Source organism: Hippocampus zosterae, chromosome 15, assembly GCF_025434085.1.
Source record: "Hippocampus zosterae strain Florida chromosome 15, ASM2543408v3, whole genome shotgun sequence".
Classification (NCBI taxonomy): Eukaryota; Metazoa; Chordata; class Actinopteri; order Syngnathiformes; family Syngnathidae; genus Hippocampus; species Hippocampus zosterae.
In genome coordinates, this window is record NC_067465.1 from 4,000,329 (window position 1) to 4,026,167 (window position 25,839).

Below are 25,839 nucleotides of genomic sequence, written 5' to 3' on the forward strand. Positions count from 1 at the left end.
GAGTAATGAATGCTCCAGGTCTTAAGCTGAAAATGTGCGGTTTTCCAGGCGGCTTCAGGCAGCTTTTGGAATCCTCCCCGTGACATTGTGGCGACCCGGGTTTTTTTCAGGAATTTCAATTACTCCAATGCCGCCAAACACGTTCTGTAAAGGTGTAAATTCCCACCGTATTTCAAAGAGGTTGACATGGCATGCCGAGTACGCAAAGGACGCAAATGTATAACATCATATAATCAAAAGATGTTTGAAGGTGAAATGTTGTTTCATGGCGACCGCATATGTGACAGTTTTGGAGGAAATTGGAATTTCAGCCTCAAACATCCTGGATGCAAATTCTCATTTCACTTTCTCAAAACAACGCGGCGTGCAAATTTGGGCGAAAAGCTTTACCCATGATGGAAAACAGATGAGAGTGACGGATGGACATTACAGCATTTGTGTGTCATAAGGCCAAAACCGGGAAGCTCTTACGGGACTACAGTATGAGATTAAGGGGGATGAGTCCAACTATTGATGACTGGCCAGGGATTATATGAGCTCAGATAAGTGAAGGGCTTTGGCCTTGTAAACTTTCGCTCATATCGGTTTACTCTTCTCATCCTCAAACTTTTTGTATGTGATTGTGTGTGTGTGTGGGGGGGGATGGGGGGGTTCTGTCTGTCTCCTTCTGCGTCTTATACTAGTTATTTTTCCCCTCTACTGCTGCCACCATTGGCACTCCTCGTACGACTTTACACTGGACATCAAATAAGTGTTCAAACGACTTTCTTTAATATCTTTGATACCCAGCCTGTGTTCCGCAGACTAAGGCACAAAATAACCAAAAGCTTTAAAAAAAAAAAACCAATACAGCCATGTTGTTTTATTTTTGTATCGGACATAGCTGCAGCATTGTTTTTGGGCGGAATGAAGCACACACACAGGCACACACACACACACACTCGCACACAAACCTTCATCATCTATTTGTAGTCAAATTATTCAATGAGTCGTGATTACAGCTCCCAAAAAGGTGGCAGGTCGTCCTTAGGCCATTGGCATTGCAGCATAACAAACAAATCAAATCAGTTATATACATAAGGACAACTTACTGAATAATTACAAAAACACCGACTTGTTTTAATTAAATATATATATATATATATGTAAACCAAGCTAATTTCAAACAGGAAGCAGTGACATAGCGAAAATCTCCTATTTACAGCAAGCAGCATCTTCATTGCGTTCCTTCATACGCGCTGTAATTTTAAAAAAAGCACATGGAAAGAAGCGGCGAGGCTAGAAAGATGCACTTGCCAGCGCGAACCAGAACACACAGTATAAAACATACACACCTATTATTTTATATATTTTTTTTACATTTCATAAAAACCTCAAACATCTTTGTTCAAGTCCAAATACTACAGCTGGATCAATTTTTCACTGGAGGTCTGATCAAAGCAGGGTACACGTCGTCCCCAAAAGACAATATAGTGAAGCTCCACCTAGTCGTGGTTTGCTAATCACCAACTCAACTCTTTGTGTTTTTATTTTCTGTGGAACCTGTTCTCTGTTATTTGCTGGAAAAATCATCCATTCATGTTTTTTTTTTAAACGTTGCAAGATGCCACAAGATGCCGCCAAAGCGCTGGCTAATAGGATGGTGTTAGCATGATTTATAAGAACCTCAACTTGCAAGTTTGAGTTACACCCCCACCACCCCCCGCCCAAAAAACAAAAACAGAACAATGAAGGTAATATTCAGCAACTCACTTTTAGCAGGTGCACAAATTCAAAATGAGAACACCCGCAAGAAGCTGCTGTATGCCACAACTCACGCCCATACGATCACACACAGACTAACCAGCCAACCTTACTCACTAGGCCACGCACTTTCAAGGCACACATTCAACACACGAATACTACAGTACAGTAGTTACACTCCATAAAAGTAGTTTATTCCTGCCCATTCTCTTTCATCGTGTTTGATGACCTGTTTTTTTTTAAATATGACCCAGTGCTAATTTTTTTGTTCACGCAAACAACTGCAACTTGTGTGCCAAGCGACCGCTGTAACCAATTTAAAGTTCAGCATTCACCAAATTATTCATTGAGAAACTGAGAGCGCAACTAGTCTGTTTTTGTGTTTAGGCCATTTGCCGCCATCTTGTGGCATCTTGGTGCCAAGGAACTATGTTGAAGTGGCATTAAGAGTTTCGTTTAGACAAAAATAGTCCTTTGTTGCCAACTTGGGGCAACTTTAGCCGGCCCTCTGAAATGGAAGTGAAAGGAAGCCGCTGACCTGCTGGGATGGGGGCGGAACACGAGCTCGCCCCCCCCCCCCAGCCCCCCTCCCATTTGTGAGCAACACCAACTGTTTGCAGTTTGACGGCATATGCCATCACAAGTAGTCAACTCGTTTTAACTCCCATCGCATTTCCGCCAGGGGATATCCGGGTGTCTCGCCCTTGTGTCATCCTCATCTCTCCCCCAAACTGCTCCGAGGATACGTCCCACCCTTCTTAGTTTTTGGGGTAGATCTTCTCATAGAAGAAATTTTGCGCCAACATGTAGAGTTCGCCATCCTTTTCCCGCACCGCATGGGCCCTGACAAACTGGAACTGCTCCAGGGCAAACTCGTAGAACTCGTTCTCCATCTTCCAGATGGCCGACTGCTGCAGTTTGGCCGTGGACTCCCTGGTGGGTGGCTTCTTCTCGCTGGTCTTCCTCAAGTGGGATTTCTTTCCTGTCATCACAAGAGGGAGGGACGGAGAATCAAGGCTCGCCATGAGATATAAAATATAATTACACTAAATAGCACGGAAACAGTACAAAATTCTCCATTATAAAAACAATAACGCAGCCAATCACAGGGCACACAGAGACGAACAACCATCCATGCTCACACTCACACCTAGGGACAATTTAGAGTGTTTAATCAGCCTGCCATGCATGTTTTTGGAATGTGGGAGGAAACCGGAGCACCCGGAGAAAACCCACGCAGGCCCAGGGAGAACATGCAAACTCCACACAGGGAGGCCGGAGCAGGAATCGAACCCGGTACCTCTGCACTGTGAAGCCGACGTGCTAACCACTGGACTACCATGTAATTCATTCCACCTTATTTAAAGTCCCAGTTCCAGCTGAAGAAATCTTCCCAAAAGCATAATGCTGTCACAAGCGAGCTTGATTTTTGGTATAGTGTTCTTTTGATGATAAGTGCTGTTGTGTTGAGTAAGGGAATTACCATCAGTTCCAATCAGCAGTTATAATGTTTGCACACAATCGAGCTTCTGCTACAAAGCAAAAAAAATAGAATAAAACATCAAGAAAGGCCGACGCAAACTGTTGAAATTTATTTCGGGTTCCTCAGGTGGTGGCAAGTGTGTGCCTTGTTAAGTCTGAAACCGCAAGACAGTTCTCAGGAGATGTGCAATCACATCGAAGTTGACTCATTTCCATGGCTTCTGAAGTCTGAGCATATATGCGTGCGTCCTAAAAATAGAAGAATGCTGATCGGTCGTGGTGAAGTGAGGCTTAGCAAGTGCATAGGGAAAACGCCAGGTTTCACTGAGTGATTGGTAATTGCTGGGATCTGCTCAGACACTAATTAAGCGTGATTAAACATGGAGGCAGGAATAAGGTCGAGCGCATAAAGCAGACTTTTGCCATTTATTTTTTTTTGCCTTTTAATCTCGCTTCACTCTATTCTCTGATGTAATTCCTCTTCGGTGATTACAGGAAGGGAGAAAAGGTTTCTATTTGGATGCTGCTTAAAATTTAGTGGAGCCGAGGTGATGTGAGGCTGAAGCGCTCCCGGTGATCGCATCCATCACAAGACTCACGTGAGAGCACTGGAGAATAGAAGGTTATATTACCAGATGTTAAAAAAAACGACCTTCATAATTAGCCACGTTATTAACGAGACTTCACACCCTGACAAGGGAATATATTTTTTGAGGTGTACACAACAGCCTCTGGTACCTCATCAATATGGCTACATGAAGAGGGAGTGGGTGGGGGGGGGGCTGTTCAGTGGTGCCTTGACTCACAAGCTAAATTCCTTCTCTGATCAAGCTTGTAACTCGCTGTAAACATGCATGAATATTTTTGAGATACATTTTTAATAATTTTTTGTAAAAAGCTTAGAAAACATATTTCAGAATGTGGCAGCCCGGTGGACCAGTGGTTAGCGTGTCGACCTCACAGTGCAGAGGTCCTGGATTCGATAACCCGGCTCCAGCCTTCCTATGTGGAGTTTGCATGTTCTCCCCATACCTACGTGGGTTTTCTCCGGGTATTCCAGCTTCCCCCCACATTCCAAAAACATGCCTGGCTGATTGAACACTCCAAATTGTCCCTATGTGTGAGTGTGAGCGTGTTCGTTTCTGTGTGCACTGCGATTGGCTGGCAACCGGTTCAGGGTGTCCCCCCCCCCCCGCCTCCTTCCCGAAGACAGCTGGGGTAGGTTCATTTTGTATTTGTGTGTTTGACTGAGGAAGTGTATCGATAAGCTTCAGAGATAGTCAGAAAATGCTATAATAAAGCCAATGATGATATTACCTCGCCGCTCTTTCATCATTTTCCAAAAGTCAATCCTCAATTTGCCATTTGGCAGCTGCAAAATGCTGTTGACAATGCTGCTTTGTTGAGAGTGTTCAATATGTGAGCGGGATTTAATTTTAGCAGGGCTCGCCATCATTCATCCTGGCTGCAGTCTTTGAAACGAATCAGTACATACGTTGGCGTGACGCGCGAGTGGACGTGGAGTAATCAATTTCATTGGGCCAACAAAAGGACGGTTAGCCAGTTTGACGCGCACCTGTTTTGTACAGATCGGTGGCCCCTTTGAAGAAGCGTGGCAGAGCGGCCTCCAGCATCATGACAAAGTCCTCCAGCTCTTCCGTCACGCCGACCAACATGTACTCGTTCACCAGGTTGTATTTCGCCTGCTCCAGAGCCCAATGGCTACCCACGTTCCTGCCAAAGACAAGCGTTGGCATTTTTAATCCCACGTGGACACGGGAAATGCTCACAGGACAAGATAAGGGGAATGGAGGACAGATAACGCAAGGAAGGATTAGGACAAAAAAGGAAGGATAAAGACCGAAATATTCTGTGGAGGTGTAATTTTTTTTTGTTTAAAAAAAAGAGCTTATGAAACAAAAAAATGGGAGCCGTTTGATCTCTGTGATGGAAATAGTGGGCTAAATTCACTCCACACAAAGGCTGACACGATGAAAAATCAACTCTAATCCACATTAAATAGCTCAACTCAATGCAATTTCTTCTGACCAGATTTTTTTTTGGTCTTAGAGCATGTCGTTAGCCGACAGGCATGCAAACTTTATAATTGCTGAATGAATTTTTGAACGTTTTTGTCAAAACAAGAATTGCACAACACATTTAACGAGAGTCCACTTGCCTTGATTCAATCTTTGCAGATTACCGTTACCTGGATAATGATCGCAATTGATTTGATGAGTTATCAGCGTATGGCTAGATTATGTAAATATTGAGTTTTATGCACAATTTATTTTAGTTTATCTGTTCCAATCATAGGCGGCCCGGTAGTCCAGTGGTTAGCACGTTGGCTTCACAGTGCGGAGGTACCGGGTTCGATTCCAGCTCCGGCCTCCCTGTGTGGAGTTTGCATGTTCTCCCCGGGCCTGCGTGGGTTTTCTCCGGGTGCTCCAGTTTCCTCCCACATTCCAAAAATATGCATGGCAGGCTGATTGAACACTCAAAATTGTCCCTAGGTGTGAGTGTGAGTGCGAATGGTTGTTCGTTTCTGTGTGCCCTGCGATTGGCTGGCAACCGATTCAGGGTGTCCCCCACCTACTGCCCGAAGACAGCTGGGATAGGCTCCAGCACCCCCCGCGACCCTAGTGAGGATCAAGCGGCTCGGAAGATGAATGAATGAATGTTCCAATCATTTTACTCACCCTAAAAATGTGTTGTTTTGTCACAAATAATCAAGATTAAAAAAAAGATGAAATCTTGATTTGACTCATCTTTCGATGTCAGATCCAAATATTTTTAGTTGACAGAAAAGAAGGAAAAAAAAAGGAATTGGCCTCTGCTCTTTTCAATTCTTTTTGGCGCGGAGTCTGTGTGGTCAAATAGAACTCGCCGATACAAAAATGTCTCATTAGGATTCCCTTCCCTTTAAAATGGAATGCAGACAAAATTTGGCAGTAGTTGTCCTTTTAGTTTTCATGTCGCGAACCAACGGTCACTTTGTTTGGTCTTGCCTTTATGGGGTGTCATTGGTATCACTCACCAGCATTCAGAGTAGTGGCCGCAGAAAAAGGGAATCTGGAGCCAAAGCTTCTCCGGGGCGCAGTCGGAGCCGCCGGCTGATACACATTCATCAAATGTCTGAAACGGGGCAAAAAGATGAAATTAATACATTCATTCGTCGGTCTCGTGAATATGTGCAGGTGTGTCTTTGGACTGAGACCTTTTTGTCTCCTTGTTTCCTGCGCCTCAAGCCGGGTCGGTAGTCATCTCCGAAACGCAAAAAGTAGTAATAGGAAACCAGCCTTTCGATGGGGTCTCTGATCACGTTTATGTAGATCGGCTTGATCTTCACCCCGAACCTGAAAAAGTGACTCTCTTGGGTTAAAAATTGATTTTGAAAAAAGGAACACACGGTGGCGGTGTATTCTGGGCTTATTAATAAAAAAAATACATTCAATCTAAATAGTGATCAACCATTTTAAATACTTTACATGGATTTACTTTAATTCGTGTTCATTTATTTCACTGACTAATTGGTTCATTTATTTATGATCATATAAAATAATACATTACAAAAATATCAGTGAATGACTATTTACTAAAATAATTGCACAATTCATCACAATTTTTTTCTACATTATACAAACCAAAATTCCATCAAATACACGATGTTATATTACGTGATTAAAATTATTTTACATCGTTAACACACCCATTTAAAAACTATAATAAGGAACATATTGACTTATTCACACCATTTATTTTGCCTGCTATAAAACCTGAATTTGTGCGGCTCGGTAGAGGATATCTTATGTTGCCTTGCTTATCTTCCAGTTGAAAAAAAAAATCCACTTGTGCCCTTGAGCACTAAAGTTTCCCTCCCCTGTGCAGTTACAGAGCGCTCGATCACCACAAGGAGGAGTCAAGTGCACACGTTCTTACTTGGTGAAGTCCAGGAAGGAGATGTGGCCATGGTAGAAAGCTGGCTTCATCTCTCTCCATTCTGTCACATTTTTCACAAACCGCACCTGAACCAAGAAAAATGCAACTATCAGTTGAGAAACCTTCTTTTTCCTGTTTTTATTTTATTTATTTATTTGTTTAGTTTTATTCTTTTTTTTTTTAATCGCACACAACATCCCAAGGACCTCGGAATTTGGCTTTGTGCTTAAATGCAGAGTGTGAGTACTTAGAAAAGGCAATAGATGATGACCTGGTCCTGTATGGACATGACGGGATTGTTCTTGGTGGTGTTGATGTGCAGGACGTGGTAGTGGTTCTTCCCACATAGGTCGTAGGCGATGTTGGTGAATGAAGTGCTCGCCGTTTTGGGAACGCGGTTGTAGATGATGACCACGTCGTCGTCGCTCTCGGACACAGACGCCCACGAAGAGTCCCGCTCCCGCAAGCCGTCTTGGGTGTGTCGCTGCTCGATCTCCCGTACCTCATGCCGAGCAATGGCCCGCTCTGGAAGGATGACACACATACACAAAAAAAGTCACAAAAAGATAGACATTAGTAAGTGCCTTTGGAATGATGTAGATTTCCCATGTTTATTATTTTACTTTATGTTAACTGTTTTGTTAAGCGCTTTGTTACAGCTGCCGCTGTTGTGAAAGCGCTATATAAATCAGCATGTATTGTATTGTATTGTATGTGTAACTTGGCGACCTGCTAAAAGGTTGATAATTGCCTCTGGATGCCACAAGATGGCGCCGAGTTTGCAGTGGCCTCAAGATGGCGCCGAGTTTGCACTACTCCTTTTTGTACAAGGCAGACCGCGGCTGAGTTTGTCGCAAATCACGGAAGTGAAAACAGGCAATGGATAAAAATACATGACAGTATTTTTAGTACTTTGTAAACAAATAATGACAATTCAATCGAAATTGGATATTTCTGTACTTTTAGTACTTTGTAAACAAATAATGACAATTCAATCGAAATTAGATCATTTAAAAAAAATATATTTAACATGAAACAAATTAGTTTCATTTTCAAATGTAACTTTACAGGGTTCCATTCCTCACTTGAGTAAAACCTGGTGTTTTAACGTGGCCGAGTTAACTTCTATAGCAACTGAATCATTTCCTTTTCTTTCCCCTCGTCAAACCAGATGCGGTTCGTTCTGATTTTAGTTTGAATATCTCATTCGAACAGTGTAGGTTAGTTTGCCTTGATTTACTCCGCCGGGATTTATCTACCGGGGTTGGGAAGAAATTATAAAAAGCTGCAAGACGAGAGCCGGAGGTGACAGGCCGAGGGTGAGAGGTTGGCAGTTTGACTGGAAGGTGACAGTTATTTGAAAGCTGGCGGACGTAGGACGGCACATCAATTCACTACAAATGAGCAGGGTGGAAGGTTGGTGTGTGTGTAAACTGGAGTAGTGTGAAAAGATGGCACACAAAAGCGGGCTCTTGCCTTTGTTGCCTGCAGGCTTCTCTTCATCTGAATTCATGGCAGACTGACTGCTGTTGACAATGCTCAGAGAAGCTTGCAGGAAGGACGACTGAGAGGATTGTGCGTGCGCGCGCGTGTGTGTGAGAGAGAGAAAGAGAGAGCGAGAGATCGAGAGAGAAGAGGCAGCACATTACGGGAGCCCCTAATAGCTCATAGCTGTCACAGCCGTGCCACCTTGATATCAGAGGTCCTCAAACTTCTTGGGTCCTTGAATTTCTGACAGGCAAGAGATTTTTTTTCAATTTAAAAAAGATGCAACTTTCTTTTAAAAAAAAATTTCCACAATATTGAAGTTTTTTCGGTACTTCCTCGTATATTTGCCGTTCATCTCTGAAACACCCGAAGATGCCACAAAAACCCCGGCTAAAAAGCAAAGTCGTAATTGGTGTAAAGGAATTGCAATTGAAGTGATACTGTGTCTGTTTTCAAATGAAGGCAGTAAAGGTCTTTTGACACGGCATTTTGCTTTTTGCGGCATAATACATCATGAGATAGGATGCAGGATGGCGTAGGACAACAGTAGCCCAGTGCGAGCTTGCCCATATTTGCCACTGCTTGCTAAGCAACTGAACAGGAAGTGGCCCGGTTCCTTTTGATGCTGTTTTGGAGATAAAGCCGGTTGCAGTTGACAATATGTATTTGTCACTGTTACAACAGAAAGGCTTTAACAACACGGGGGATGAGGAGACGTGGCATCAGTGAAGCGTGTTTGTCTATGCTATATTTTATTTTAAGCTATATATTTTTTTTATTGTTAAACATGTTAAAATCAAGGGGGCGGCCCGGTAGTCCAGTGGTTAGCACGTGGGCTTCACAGTGCAGAGGTACCGGGTTCGATTCCAGCTCCGGCCTCCCTGTGTGGAGTTTGCATGTTCTCCCCGGGCCTGCGTGGGTTTTCTCCGGGTGCTCCGGTTTCCTCCCACATTCCAAAAACATGCGTGGCATTGATTGATTGAACACTCTAAATTGTCCCTAGGTGTGAGTGTGAGCGTGGATGGTTGTTCGTTTCTGTGTGCCCTGCGATTGGCTGGCAACCGATTCAGGGTGTCCCCCGCCTACTGCCCGAAGACAGCTGGGATAGGCTCCAGCACCCCCGCGACCCTAGTGAGGATCAAGCGGCTCGGAAGATGAATGAATGAATTGTTAAACATGTTAAAAATCAAACCTTTCAACCACTTTCCAGCAATCTGATACATTCCGTCAATGTGCCTTACGTCAGTTGTCTTGTGACCTAAAGCTCAGGACACCGGGATGCCGCATGTATTACTCCTCCATTTTCTCAGCAAATAATGGAAGATAAGTGCCCACCACCTCAGAGAAAAATTCAAGTCTTAGGTGAATTTGGAAATGCCCAACTATGACGTTGTGGGCGTTCACTGTACTCAATTGAAGAACAGAAAAATTAATTGCTGTAAAAATATATATATATATATATATATATATATATATATATATATATATATATATATGCCCGAAGACAGCTGGGATAGGCTCCAGCACCCCCCGCGACCCTAGTGAGGATCAAGCGGCTTGGAAGATGAATGAATGAATGAATATATATATATATATATATATATATACTCTATTTTTTTTTAATCCATATTTGTACCTAGCCTACTTCCTACGACTGAACAAATATCTCCCTTTCCTTGTCTTCCACCTGCCTGTGCAGCTAAATATGCTGCCCCAGATCAAAGTTGTATTTAGTTACAGATGGAGCCGCATTGCTCCCGTGTCTGGCGCACGCGTGGAATCGCGGCAGGTGGCCACAAAATGGTGTCTGGCAGAAGGGAACAATTGTAATGGACTCGCTCATTCACACGGCAGCCAACATCGGTAGCAGTGACAACAAACACTTGCGATGATTGAACTTTTACGACCTGGGGCTCACATGTCCTTTCTAGGATTCTTTTTTATGAGCGGGGTGCTAGGATAACTGGCTGTGATATTCAAAAGAATGGCGGTGAGTCAAAGCTGCGACAATGCGGGCCATAAATATTAGATGGCAGTCGAGCACCAGGCATCTCAAGGCTTTTAAGTGGAATAACATTAAAACGCTTTGATAGCGTGTTGGCTTCACATTCATCATCATGTGAAGCCTGTGGAGAAGTCTTAGCATTTTATTTTCCCGATGGGCAACAAAAAGGGAAACCCTGCACTGCAAAATCTAATTAAGATCAAATATCTCAAATCAAGGCAAACTCTGCTTGTAAGCGATTTGGTTTTTGAAGAAGAGCATTTCACTTGCTTCAAGCACTTAGTTCTTTCAATTTTTTTAAGAAGCTATTTAGACTTTTATGGAGATGTTATTAGTTATGAATATGCTTAGGTTAAGATAACACAAACCACAATTCTATCGCTTTGGATTTCAGATCAGCACAGCTTTTGAGTAGAAGATTAGGATGTGATTCATAGGTTGTAACATTCATTATGAGGGTGATAGCCAATAAATGCCAACAAACTGCTGCAACTATGTGTTCAGAAATGTCTGGCATCGTATGAATCGACGCAAAAATGTTGCTTAAAATTTTTACAATGATATAAATCCATGTGCTGGACAAATTTGTATTCAGCCTCATTGTATTGTATCAGGAGGGGAATGTTCACATTCATTACATGCATAATGAATTGGATTTTGTTTCATTCTGACTGCTGGTCTTGATTGACAAACAGGTGACCATGCATATTAACACTAACTTAGCCTTTTGGAAGGCTCAGGGGTGCTTAGGGGGCCTCCAGACTTTTCTGAAGAACAATTACAAAAGCTCAGGGGTGGAGGGGGGGGGCAATCGTGTCCCTACCAACAACGTCCAAACTATGCTAATAGGCCCACGAAAGCTCTCGCTAAAGACACCGTGTGTTTTTTTTGCCAAATTTCCAAACAGTCCACGGGAACAAAGTCTGCCTCCTCATGCTTTGTAGAAGACGCCCCATTCATTACTCGACGACTTGGCACAAACCTCCATATCAGGGGGTTGCACACATACACACAAAAACGAGCTTAGCGCTCCCATCTGAGGTCATTTAATTAGAGGACAAAAGCCCGAATTACTATGGCCACACAGCGGGCCCTCCTTTCATGGCCCTTTTCTGCCACTTCCTCCCCTCGAGCCGTCTCTGTGCATTAAAAGCCAATTATGAAGCGTGAATCCAACACGGGTCTTAAACACTGTGACAAGTACAAGCCTATTACCCTGCCGGTTTTCATTCTCACCCGCCGACAGCAGCGAGACAGAGTACTTGTGGTCGAACATATTTACTGAGGCAATTTCGCAGCCGATTAGAGACAACCATTTGGAGTCATCATTCATATTTTGCCACCGGATGTGAGAAAAAAAAAAGGGGATAGCCCGTCATGTACTACTGCTGTTGCGTCACTCGTGATGGGATACTAAAAGTGAGGGAGACGGGGATGATGCTTGAACTAAGCAGATCATAAATCCATCATGGCCGCCTCTTTGCCTCAACCCAGGGGAGGGTTAGTCACTTGAACCGAGGCCTTGGGTTAGGTGGGTAATAGAGATTGGCTATCAGCGCCCTGACTGAGGTGCACAGCTTTTGCCGTTCTGCTCGGGTGCCGCTGGATTGCAAAATCAATGACGGATGACGGAGAGAAGTCCCGGCCGGCCGTCTGGTGGCTTTATCCCCCCCCAAAAATGCAGTTCATCGACTGCTGCTGCTGTTGCTCCTGCTGCCGGTGCTGTGGATCCCTCCGCATAAGCTTGAACGGTTATACGACAAACAAGATAAAAAATTGGGATAAACGTTTATTGTTTAAGTTACTGTCATGAGGGGTTTGGTCATAAGAAAATTCTTACAGTATCACTCTTATTTATGACAAATGAGAATTTGAAAATTTGGTCGCGATTTTAGCAAGCATCATGATAGTTGCCATGTTTGGTTTGCTTTTGCGGGCCATGTAAAATAATGAGGTGGGCCAGATCTGGCCCCCGGGCCTTAGGTTTGATACCTGCGGGGTTAGATGAACCACTATATAGTGAGAGAGCACTTTCCTATGCAAAAATCGACTGGCTGACTTCATCAAAAAAATGACTTTTTCCTGTTGACAGAGGATGATGCGGCAAGCTACGGCCGAGGCCGTTTTGGTGGAGAACGCATTCCTCCATCTTCGGTAATAGCAGAGACAAAGCTAGTCCTGTCAGAACCGACAGACAACATCCTTTGAGTGTTCAAGTGGTTGCCGGTTCGGGGCTGTTACTCATTTGAGGGTCATGGAGGACAAAGATGCTACTGTGCACATTTTTGTAATGGGCTGTTTTTCGTGAGAAGACTCCAAAGATGGATGGTTGAGCTAAGTTGCTGTGTACAGTTCATGAACTACAGCGCCACAAAATGCTGCATTGATTAATTTGCGAATGCTAAACTATGAATATATAATGGAGAACCGTGGCCACAATGCGCTCGCAGCTGTTTATTGAATGGGACAAAATAAGAACACTCTAGGCCACGCCCCTTAAAGGCACACATTTAATATTTCAAGTCATTTAAATGTGGAAAATCGATTTGACAGAGGAGTGAAGTGAGTTACGATCTTGGTGGTAGTACCATTCAACTCCCAAATCGAGGTACTGTATTCAGGATGAACCACGAGCGGTTGCACCAAAGGGCACGCTAAGCACGAGCCGGGCACATGCGGACCATTAATAATCGCTGGTGCAAATGCAAGACATGCTTCTTTACTCATGATAAGAATCCCGGTGAGGCGGCGGCGATGATAATCATCGCGGTTACAACTGCCACACTCGCCTTGAATACATCTTATGTGCCATTCAAGCCAGCACTGCTGTCTGAAAAGGTGTTGGGAAAATAGAAAGAGTGTGTGCTTGCGTGTATGTGTGTGTCCTCAAGTTCCAGGCCGCAAGTTGACGTGACTTGAAGAGAAGAAGGCCACATTGAGCCTTGCGCTCATGAGAAACAAGATGAGATTATGAAGCAATTTACACAGATGGCAGATTCTATCGCTCCCCGGGCTCGCTAAGTAAAGGTGGGCGCGACAGGTTGCGAGGCAGGACGGGCTCAATGCAACGCTGCCAGAGACTCGCCGTGACTAAGCGGCAGAATTTAGCCAGCACTTTCGGGAGACATTTGCGCTTCAAAGGATGGGGAAACGATCAGGCTAACTCCCGTTGAGTGATGAGCTATTAGATGGAGGCGGAAGCGACGGTATTGTCACAGCCTGGAGCATCCTCACACTTGAAGAGGAAGAACCAAAGAAAACATTGAGGGGAGTTGGGGGCGGGGGGGGGGGGGGGGTTGCTACTTTGTAATTTAGTAGGGACTTCATCTGCCTTTTAATACTACTAACTATCACATCATAGTGATGTTGGAACTATCAACATTGTAGAAAAACACAAATAGGAGAGGCAAACAAAAGAACATAAGCCGAAGTTGAGCTGGTGGAAGTAAAACGTTAGACAAAACCTACCCTACAGGTTGCAACCTGCCAGTTTTAAAAAAAACGAACAACTAAAAAATGTAACTCCCATCGATATTTCATTTTAAAAGACACTCAGCTAAAATATGGGGATGGACAACAACATTCATTTACGAACACGACACAATGTTCTTACCCTGTTAGCATGTCATGCCTATGTAATTATTGAACGTTTTCGTCAACAAGAAAAATGATCACTAATGTATTATAGCTGGCGGCCCGGTAGTCCAGTGGTTAGCACGTCGGCTTCACAGTGCAGAGGTGCCGGGTTCGATTCCAGCTCCGGCCTCCCTGTGTGGAGTTTGCATGTTCTCCCCGGGCCTGCGTGGGTGTTCTCCGGGTGCTCCGGTTTCCTCCCACATTCCAAAAAACATGCGTGGCAGGCTGATTGAACACTCTAAATTGTCCCTAGGTGTGAGTGTGAGTGCGAATGGTTGTTTGTTTCTGTGTGCCCTGCGATTGGCTGGCAACCGATTCAGGGTGTACCCCGCCTACTGCCCGGAGACAGCTGGGATGGGCTCCAGCACCCCCCGCGACCCTAGTGAGGATCAAGCGGCTCGGAAGATGAATTAATGTATTATAGCTATGGGATCATTTCTTTACTTCTCTTTTTGAAGAAAGATCGTTCCGAGTTGTTGCAATGAAATAACATCAGAGACTTGTAACTGAGACAATAAACCCTACATACCCCCCCCCCCACCCCTCTAGCTTCTTAATTGATACTAACGTCAACAAAAATTGGGCTGTCTGCTTTCGTCTTTGAACTTTCCAAATAGCATTTAGCTTGTAAATGTAGGTCAGCACTTCTGACAGTGTTGAGGACAGCAAGAGAAGACAAATGAAACGCGCTGTAAAGCAGTTGTCATCTTTCATCGCGGCTCCGCTTTCCTCTAAACATTATTTGCAGAATAACTCAGATGCGGTAGTAAGGTACACCCCTCCACTTACCTCCTGCCGTACTGTATGTGATGTTCCCCCTTCATTGGCTGCCTCTCGGCCCAGTAAGACATGATTAATAATGCATCCACAGGAGTCAGGGGGAAAACACGGCACTCTTTTAGAACGAGCAGACACCGGCTATTCATTGAGTTAATGATGAGCGGGAGAAACGGGCTACCGCGCCGGAGAATGGACACGCGGCAGAATGAGAATCCACTTGTAGAGAACACGGTCACAACAATAGCACTTCACCGGTGATCATGGCCTCATCTCTTGCCGTCTCGCTTTTGGCCTCTTTTCAGATTGAACATCGCCGGTGTAGCCTTCTCATAAAGGTGCTGCAAAGTGTGTTTAGCCCGTAGCGCTAATACAGGATCAATTTGCACTCCCAAGGCGCTAATTGGCTGAACCGAGGCCTCCTTTTCCATTAACTCAAACCGATGTGGGGTCATTGTGGGTATTATTATAACCGTACTGTTCATAACAATTATAATCATTCATCAATCGTTCGTCTTTTTGTTTTCAAGTTTGATCTAATAAAAGCCTGCGCAATACGGGTTTTACCACGCCTTGTCATTTATAGCTAGGATGTTTCACCCCAAAATTTTAGCTGTCTGTCTAGCTAGCTAGCTAGCTAGCTAGTTAGTTATCTAAGAACAATTTGGAGAAAAGCGTTCTTCTGTCTGAGCTGTTTTCCTGATAGAACAGTAGTTAAGTGTCCCAATACTTTTTGCCAGAGAGCATATTTTTCATATTCAAGACTTGAGAGGATCAGTCTTGCCAATTCCTAAGCAAGATTATTCTACGCATAGACCGCCAAATGGAGATTGTCGTAATATTGATCCAGGGACAGAGCCAATATAATCCGAATTAGTTTATGGAAGAAAAAAAAAACAGCTCTAGCTACGAGGGGCTTCAGTGGTGGAACAGAAATCGATGGAAGGCAGAAAAAAAAATTGTAATACAAACAAGTGGGTGGGGGCGGGGCAAAGGGCCACCTCAATCATGAGAGTGGAGGGGACAAAGCATTGCCATCGAGGATCTGGAGTAGAAGTGTTACAGAAAACAGCTTTCAGGCAATTATTGGACAAACATGGGTAAAGTGGAACATTTCGATCTTTCTGGTGAAATCGCTCAAGGGAAAAAAAAGCTTTAGGCCTGCTTTCATGATTTCATCTCGTGTGAGAGTTTGTTATTTTCTCTTGTAGTGTCCTGAAAAGGTGTCTGCATGTGTGGCTGTGACAATTCAAATTGTCTCTTTCGTGTCCATCCCAACAACTCCTTTCTCCAGTCGCAACTCCTTTGGGAGTATGCATCTTATTTTGGAATCCCGTAGACAGGATGTTTTTACATACCATTGAGCTGAGTCGAACACAAGAATTTCAACATGTTACGAGTCTTGAGCCGTCGCTTGGTCCATTTCTGGCTTTGGACGTCAATTCCCGTCAACAGCGTACTGTACTGTATTACAAACCAAGATGTTGACAACTACTGATCCCACGGGAGCACCGTGAGAGCGTTGTCATTTGGGGAAGTTGATATCAGACGCGGCTTTATCTCCATGAGAAGCCGATTGAGGTGGGAGAGGGGAGGAGAAAAAGCAAACTCGGCAGGGAGGAAATGTGGGAACAGACACCTGCTGTCGCGTGTTTACAACAGCGAGCCTCATCATCTGTCAAAAAGCCGCAGGCTTAGACGGCACGGTGTGAGTTTCACCGAGTTCAAAATTGATCCTGTAGCTTTGGCCTTCATTAAAAACGGACTGTGGAGAATCAGCATGTGTTTTCGAAAAAAGCTAGTAAAAACAGGAACGTTTTCATAAACAAACTGAAAACACAGGAGAGTGACCCCCCGGTCCATTCCCGGGTTGCTATTCACCAATTCACTGACCATCCGAGTCCGATCGATGTTTTATTTTAAATATTAGGCAACCAAAACAAAAAGTCATGAAGTTGGCTGAACTAACATAAAGTTCATTCGAAATGTCAGCGTTTCCCTGACCACAGGATAGAACTGAACCTTGGCTAACAAGTTCAATTCAGTCCGTGACAAATGCTTGTTATTTATTTCTCAAATAAACTTTTCCCACTCAATTGAATGAAACTGCCATTAATGTGTGCCAGCGTCCCTCAAATAATAAAATTTATTTGAAAGAAAGCACTCAAGCACAGTATTGTACTGTAAAAAAAAAACACTCAATTTAATACGTTTTTCACAAATCGACACCATTGGTCACTCCACATGCGAGTGTGTCGTTAATTATTGGCCAAAGGGTTGATGATGACTTGCACGTTTTGATGATGCAATCCTAATGGATGAACAAACGCTTTTTATTGGGTTTCCTGAAAAATGCCCAAGTCCGCGAAGTCAGAATATTCATTCATTCATTCATTCATTCATCTTCCGTACCGCGTGATCCTCACTAGGGTCGCGGGGGGTGCTGGAGCCTATCCCAGCTGTCTCCGGGCAGTAGGCGGGGGACACCCTGAATCGGTTGCCAGCCAATCGCAGGGCACACATAGACGAACAACCATCCACGCTCACACTCACACCTAGGGACAATTTAGAGTGTTCAAACAGCCTGCCATGCATATTTTTGGAATGTGGGAGGAAACCGGAGCACCCGGAGAAAACCCACGCAGGCCCGGGGAGAACATGCAAACTCCACACAGGGAGGCCGGCGCTGGAATCGAACCCGGTACCTCTGCACTGTGAAGCCCACGTGCTAACCACTGGACTACCGGGCTGCCGAAGTCAGAATAGACATCATTAAAAAAAAAAAGCGATCACTTGTCAGTAAAATTTTTGCTCGCAATATAGAGAAAAACTATGAATCTTGAAACAATTTCATCATGTCAAAAACTAAAATATTCAAAAACACTGTCAGCCGAAAAAAAAAGAGGAAGGGAAAAATTCACTTCAGCACTGAAGATCCAGTCTCACCCCCTGGCATCTTTTTCTCACGTTCTACGACAACTATATATTTTTTCAACTATCAGCTGTCACTCTAGCTTTCCGCCATGTGCGTGCCGTAAATGTAGGCCTGTGGGATTTTGGTGCAAGGTGAGAGGAGTCCAATGTTGTAGAGGACGGTTAGCTTAGTGAGCTGCCACTTCGGGCCAAAAGTGACATCAGCAAGATGATGGAAGGAGAAGTTGATGGTGGCGGGGAGGAAAGTGGGCGTGCGTCGGGTTGGGGCGATGCCAGCTAAGAGCAGTGACGGCTACTATTAGAGAGAGGGTGTCGCAGAAGGGTGGGGGAGGCAAGCTGTCCGTAACACTCTGATTAGCCTGTCCGTCATCCTGCTGTAGGAGCCGGCGAATGCAGCAGGAGTGCACTTGCTGCATTGTGCACCACATTGCACAAAAGCACATGCCCCGCTAGACAAAGAGCGGTCCGGTGACCGTAAATCATCCGTGTCAAACTTGTTTTCATCGCGAGCCACAGCATAGGTAAGGATACCCTCAGGGGGGGCAGTTACAGCAGTGAAGTCAAATACAGTGTTCCCCTGCTATATTGCGGTCCATTTTTTAAGATAAGATATCCTTTATTTGTCCCACAATGGGGAAATTTACAGCCAGAATTTACAGAAGAATTTACGCGCATGTGATCGTTTTTAATGTGTTTTTTTTAAACAATGTACTGTACTTGCTTTTCAGCTGTTTATTGAACACCAGGAGAACATCAAAACACATGAAACCAATATAGGCAGGAGCTGCTGTTAGCCACAGCTCACAACCAGACACTCACACACAGATTTGCCAATGTCACATGCCACCCAACTGGACCCCGCCTCTTCTAGGCACACACAGACACTACGATACAGTTCATATAGTATTTTCTTATTATCTTTTTCATTTCTTTTTGTGTATTCAAATATGTTCACAGTGACAGTGTGTTCAATATAAAAATCTGTGTATAACTGATGCGGTTAGGGTGGCATTTCACATTGGGTAGAGTAAGGAAAAAAAAAACGAAAATGTAACTGCTCTTAAAATTAAAACCAAATTTAAAAATGAAATATTTTCTTTTTAGAAAAAAAGTCAACGTCCGTATTTTTGTGAGATATTTTTAAAGACATTAACAGACCAGTGCAACAGTTAAAGTCTGACCAATCTAAATTATTATGCTATAAAAACATTATTAATGTCTTTTTTTTATGCTTTATCTTGGTCTGAACAGCCATGGAGAGACTCTTTAAATGCCTCTGGAAGTTACATTCACACCGGACTATTTAGTTGTTAATTTTTTTAATTTAACATGTGGCTAGCTGTAGCGTCTGCTAGCCAGTAGCTTAGCTGCATGGTAGTTGTTCACAGAGGTGGGAACCCCTCTTAACCTAATATCTTCTACATGGGAACCATAATAATCATCCCATCATGTTCCACAACTGCCCCTGCATTTGGTTATGAATTTTATGTCTAGTTTTAACCCTAACAGAAGTCAAGTAAAAATGGAGGTTGATTTTGGAATACACATAAAACGCAAAGGATGGCCGGTGGGTCGCGAGTTTGACACCTGCGCCGTAACTCCTCAGCTCGCCGAATCAAAGCCGGCTTCTAACAAAAACTTCAGGAGCCAAACGTGACCATTAACACGCCGCCGTGTCGCAGATCCGTCGGCGTCAGCGACGCCCATCGCCACGGTGGGCTCCCCTCCATTAGCAGCTCCACTGGTATGTTTCAGAAGAGTGACAGAGCTAATCTGGGCGACTGGCTGCTTAAAGTAGCAAATGTCAACATGCAGAGAGGAAGCAAATGACTCGTGCCGGCTTTACAGCCCTCGTGGAAGACGTGAGGTGTCACGCAGAGGTCAAAGCAAACTGAAGCAATGGAGTCCTGCGATATTAGCGTCTAGAGAAAGCTGAAAGTGCAGCTGCAGAAAGTGAGGGTGAAACAGTTGGAAGTGGTTGAGATACTTGGAATGAGGGGGTTAATTTATAATCTCCCTTCAATTTTGGAATTGATTTGCCGAAACGTAGGAATTGTGTTCAAAAGTTGTGTCATGAATGAGCTGAACAGTTGGAAGTTGGAATGCTCCTCATTGGTTGTGAAATGTGGAAGGAGCCAATGAAGATTTAAAATAGCCCTTCCATTTGGGAATGTTATTGTGCAAATGTGGCAATTTGGGGAATGTGATCGTTTCATATATGTCTTGAATGAACTCAATCAAGTTTCAAGTTGGCATGGTTCGAATCAGATGATAAAAGTGGAAATATGTCAAACTGATTTCGTAAATTGACCGTGGGGCTCTTCTTTCTTAAATGCAAGTGCATATACCCTGTATAGGATGTCTTGTAGTATACGTTGATGCTTGGTGACATTTTTTTTTTGTTTGATGGTGTGTCATCACATTTTTCTAATGTAAAATGTGCCTTGGCTCAATAACGGTTGGGGGGGGAACACTTTTTTGTTGTTTTTTTTTTTTTTAATCACAGGCCTCACTGGAGGCAGCAATGCCGGACCAATTTTCTTTTCCAGAAAATTTCTGCCTCAGGTCTGATGGCGTGACGACGGTAGCCAGCATAACGAAGTCCAATTCCAACCCAAGCCCTTGCCCAGCGGACTGTGACCCAAAAAAAAAAAAAAAAGCTTTCTCGTCTTGTGTTGCCTCTACGGACGGTCACTGCACTGAATTTACACACAACTCATTGGAAGGAGGACAGAAGATGCGCAGTTCCACGCAAGAGAATGGAAATTGTTTTTCATTGTGGCAGAAGAGTGAAAGGAGTTTAAAAAGCGCCCATGGCGAGGACGAAAGCCACAAGAGTTTTGACGAAGCCACGCGGGGGCAAGAGTCATCTGTTCTCATTACAAATTTAGAAAGGTCAGAGGGTGATGGCTTCATAAGCAATGACTCATTTCCCACAACTCCCGAAATATCAAGAATATACAAACGGGGGGGGGGGGGGGGGGGGAGAATCAACGAAAATGGAAGTTGAGACTGGTATCAAGCTGCTGTCGGCCACAACTCACACCTTCAAACTCACGCACAGACAAAATTGTTCTGATGTCACTCACAAGGCCACGCCCCTTAAAGGCACACGTCGAAGACAAATGCTGCAGTAGGTACAGTAATTATTACAGTATTATTTAAAAAAAAATACATTTTACTTTATTAGAAATAATGCCATCTCAGTTCATTTCTATGAACTTGAAGTCCAGATGACAGGTTATGCCCCAAAACTTTTGTGTCCCCTTCTTAGCTACTGCACTGCAGCACTGACTTGTGTGAATCTTTTCTCAAAGTAAGCTTCAAAACAAAGTGCCTGACCCCGAGTTAGTATTAAAGCAAGCGCAGGACCCGCAGAAAGTGGCCACCGAGCATGCTGTTCGTCGCCGCAAAGTCAGTCTGTGTTGGCGACGAGGTAGCTGAGAAGCAGCCGCAGAGGACTACTGTCAGAATAATGGATGACGCCCACAGCAGGAGGCACAACTGCATGGCGGCGTCATTGTAATGCAGGAGACTCCTCGGCCAAACCTCGGGAGCGTGATTAGCTCGGAAGCAAATCGCTGCTTGTCTGCCCTGCGGAGAAGGCTATAATGGGTGGAAATGGCGCAACCTGCGTGGCCGCCAACCGGACCGCATGCTGGGAACAGCGAAAACATGGGGCGTTGCAATCCGGGCGGAATTTTTTTATCCTGAATTGATGCCGATAGCCATTATACTCAATTGCGATATTTGTTGATATCTAAATCTAACAATACCCACAGGCGATTTTTTATCCTCTGCAAAGAGCAAAAAACATGTTTTTTTTAATCTTGAGGGGAAGTTGGGACGGATTTATTGCATTTCCATTCATTACAATGGAGAAATATGATTTGAGATATGAGTGTCAAGGAACAAATACAGCCAGTATCTCAAGGCAACACTGTATTAGCAATGGGACAGTTTCTTGAAACTAGACACATTTCAATTTGCTGGAGCCAACATCAACAAGCAAAATGTGGCTGTTGTGATCGGCACAAATCAATGCATTTATTTATCAGCATGTCTGATAAGGATAGTGGAGGGGGGGGTGGAGGGGTGGGGTTGTTGCTATTTGACAACTACTGACTCTAAACTTTGCACTGCACTTTTATACGATGGGCAGTCAGTGGGAAGGCCGTTCCCGTGCCATGTTTGTGTGCTTTGGGCATTGCAAGTTGTGCAATAGTAAACAAACTACCTTGTTCTAAGTCTGCATCCAAAAAGAAGAAAAAAAAGAGAAAGGAATTCGCAATTACCATGTGACCTGTTTGGTCAACGGTTCAATGTTTAAATGATAAAAAGAGCACACCTGTGCCATGACCTGCGACGACCTTGCCCCTCGGGCAAGCTTATGGAATAATTGAAAAGCTGGCAAAAGGTACCCTGAACTGGCAGCCAAAGCTTTGGGGTGTCTGCTGTTCCTTCAAATCCGCCACAGTGGAGGCATCAGAGAGATAATCCTGCAGTGTCCCAGATCTTTATTGGGACTGACTGGACCCCTAATGGGAGGTGGGAAGGAGATTTCAACGCAGTGTCTTCTCCCTTTCAATTGGGTGTGCGTGAAATGATGACATTGATAGCGTCAATACAAAAATAATAATATCAGCTGTTGTGCCTGACCGAAAGAGTCTCCAAACAGATTCTCCAAAAGCAGACCTCTTAGGGGCGGCACTTCTGCCGTCTTCTCTCCCTTCCACTCTGATCTGATCTGTGATCTTGAAAAGAGATACATGTACACCTTTTCTCTTACGCAACATACAGAAACACATACCCCCCCTTCCCACACACACACACACTTTAAACCTAACACAGTAAGCAAGTGTCATTTGCCAACATAGGATACTTTACATTAGCATAGCATAGCATTAGCAACATCAAGATGGGGCAAAGTCTGAAAACGGGGATCGAGCGCCGTGCTTTCCAACTGACAGTCACGTATATCCCCCGCTGTATCTTTCTGAGATATGTTTTCATATAACCCGTGTCATCTCTGCCACAGCAGGGGAGTCATCATCTGCTTTGCGGCATGCTGTTCCGAGTCATACTTTTCGATGGCACAAGAAGTGACAAAGTGGGGCCGTTTTCTTCCCATAGAACAGCGGAAGCAGTTTTGAGTGGACTTGGAATTCCCCACTCCATCTTCAACAAGAGCAATGTAACTGCAATCCAAAGTGTCGAGATTTCTGTAAAACTGCCGGTGTTCCGGGCTCATCAGAGCTGCAGATACAGCAGCTGACTGCTCTAGATTGCGGGCCGGCATGTCCAAAGAGCTGTTCCGTCGCGTGACAACACACATAACAAAAAAAAAAGTAAAACTCTAAATTGTCCATCGGTGTGATTGAGGTTGTGACTCATTGTCATTTGTCAGGGTGTACCCCGCCTACTGCCCAAAGTCAGATAATCTCCAGCACGTGCGCGACCCTCTGTGAAACAAAGCGGTTCGGAAAATGGATTGATGGATGGATAGCCATCAAACGTACTTTGTAGATTTCATTAAAATTAATTTTGACTCCTCCTCAATGCTTCAGAACAATTGTAATATTTCCAAGTGTTCTGTATATGTATACATTTTGCTGATGGGACAATTTAATTCATCGCATGGGATCAATAAAGATCTATCCATCTAGAGTTGATATACAAAGTATACACACCACTTTTTTTGACACAATAGTTGAAAAAAAAAATATTTTGGAGAGGGAAAGTAAAAAGAAACACCCAGGATAATAGAAGGATAAATGTGTGTGCGCAGCCACTCTTATATCTCAGCTTAGAATTAACAAATCACATTCAAACTCATGTTAAATGTAAGTCAGCACATTTGTGCCACGATTTAAAGTGCCTCTGAATAACACAAAATTAAGTTTAGTTGTTCTAGTAGGCTTTTGCTGATATTTCTGTATTCACTTCTTAGAGACAAAGCCATAGCCTGTGGAGAGCATCCTCAGAATCAGAGGAGTGCCCCTATATCTAAGTGTTTTTTTCCCTATTGATATGAAATTAATGCTGGATAAAATTAAGTGATCTGTGTATCGATCGAGCGATCGCAAAAATTAAAAAAAATAAAGACTAGTGCTTTCTTGAGCTGCTGCGCAAATTGCGCGCCCTTACAACCTCGTATGATAGGCGCATCTTGGTGGTACAGAACAGCACCTCGTTTTTTTTTTGTCGGGTACTTACCGAGTTTTCCTCGTGACTCCTCCAGTTTCTGAATCTGGTTCTCCAGGAAGAACATGGCCACGGCGAACGCCAGCAAAGCCAGCATCTGCAACTTAGGCGGCATCATGACTCTGAGCAGCCCCATCAAATGATCCGGAGAAGGAGTCGGTCAGTCCATGCCCAGTGAGGGGAGACAAGAGGGGGTGGGTAAGAGGAGACACCGAAGACGCGCACAGACAACCGGTGAGCAAGAAGCGCCAGCGCGCGTGGATACTTAAATCTGTATTTGATGCAAAAGGCCCAGTCTTTGTTATTCCATTATTAGCATGGCAAGGTTTGAGGCTTGTGAAAGGTTTTCACGCAGCGTCTATACGTCGTCTGTACTAGAGCTCCCGGGTGTCCTGTCTTTACTTGCACGGTTCCACGGTTCACATTGTCAGTAGCACACAGACCATTGGACAGTAACAAGAAGACCCCCATAGACGTCAAACTAAACCGATAGAACTGCTCATGTCGGAGACGTACAGAGTATAGTGCCGACATGTTGGATGTGGCAAAGAGGTGCGATGGACCGGTGAAATTGCTTCATTCATTTGCCTCATTTATTCAAGTGCTGCTTGAATATGTGGCGATAGTTTGAAATTCAAATACAGTAAATCCATTTCATACTGATTACAGGAATGTTTCATGCAGCACTTTTCTCAGAAAGGACTCATAAAATCATTTCAAAGACCGATCTCATGGGATTGAGTGTGAACAATGACTTTTGGTGGCATTTCTTGCATTATTTTGCTGATAACTGACTTTCTGGCTCCTACTATAAGTCCAGTGCATAAACAGTGCTGTGTTTATGCGCTAAACAAGCAAGTCTTTCCTATTCAACGAAATTGTCCTGAAGTGAGTTTGCTTATTTGTCAAATGTTCTCATTTTGTGGTTTTGTGAAGATAGAGTGCCGATATAGCAGTGGTAAACAATCTGAAAGAAAGGCTTTTCTGCTATAACCTCTCCAGTGATGACCATTCTTATATTTTTATTAAGATAACATAAAATCACTGACTCGTGACTTAACAGTGCATCAGAATCAGCGGTTAGGACCTGGTCACTGTAGATCAGGCATGTCCAGCTCTGGTCCTGGAGGGCCACTGTCCTGCCTGTTTTTCATCTCTCTGGTTCTGATTCAGATGATCAGCTCATCAGCCAGCTCTGAAGCAGCATTAGAACAATTCTGATTATTTGAATCAGGTGTGTTGCTCCTGGGAGAGCTGGAAAACAGGCAGGACAGCGGCCCTTGAGGACCGACTTTGGACACTCCTGCTGTAGATAGATTCAAAATGTAATATCATTTTATTAGTTATCGTCACATTGTCACATAGTAAACACTTGTGAAAACGTTTGAAAAAATACATATAAACATCAGATTAAGAAACGCTCATGCTATTTTTCCTAAATAGTTTAGTGTGTGCGTGAATGAGAAGCATTAGTGAGTCGTTTTTGCAGTTTGCTGCGCGATCGAGACATCCATGATGGTGGGTGCGCTGACGTATTGCAGCAACGGGCGATATAACTGAAGGCGGTGTCGAGGTTTATTAAATTTCTGTGCAGTTCACGGCGAAGCAGTCTTTCTATTCGTCAGCTACAG

At 44.0% G+C, this 25,839-nt stretch overlaps 1 protein-coding gene across 1 annotated transcript; it reads right to left on the bottom strand.

Moving 5' to 3' along the window:
* Positions 1-748: 748 nt before the first annotated feature.
* hs2st1a (heparan sulfate 2-O-sulfotransferase 1a) lies at positions 749-24,671 on the bottom strand. The gene is made up of 7 exons (XM_052088206.1): positions 24,221-24,671; positions 7,436-7,689; positions 7,165-7,250; positions 6,443-6,581; positions 6,263-6,360; positions 4,802-4,959; positions 749-2,725 (listed from the first exon to the last, which is right to left on the bottom strand). The coding sequence occupies exons 1-7, from the start codon at positions 24,342-24,344 to the stop codon at positions 2,502-2,504; spliced, it is 1,083 nt and encodes a 360-aa protein (XP_051944166.1). The 5' UTR covers positions 24,345-24,671; the 3' UTR covers positions 749-2,501.
* Between the last annotated feature and the right edge of the window lie 1,168 nt (positions 24,672-25,839).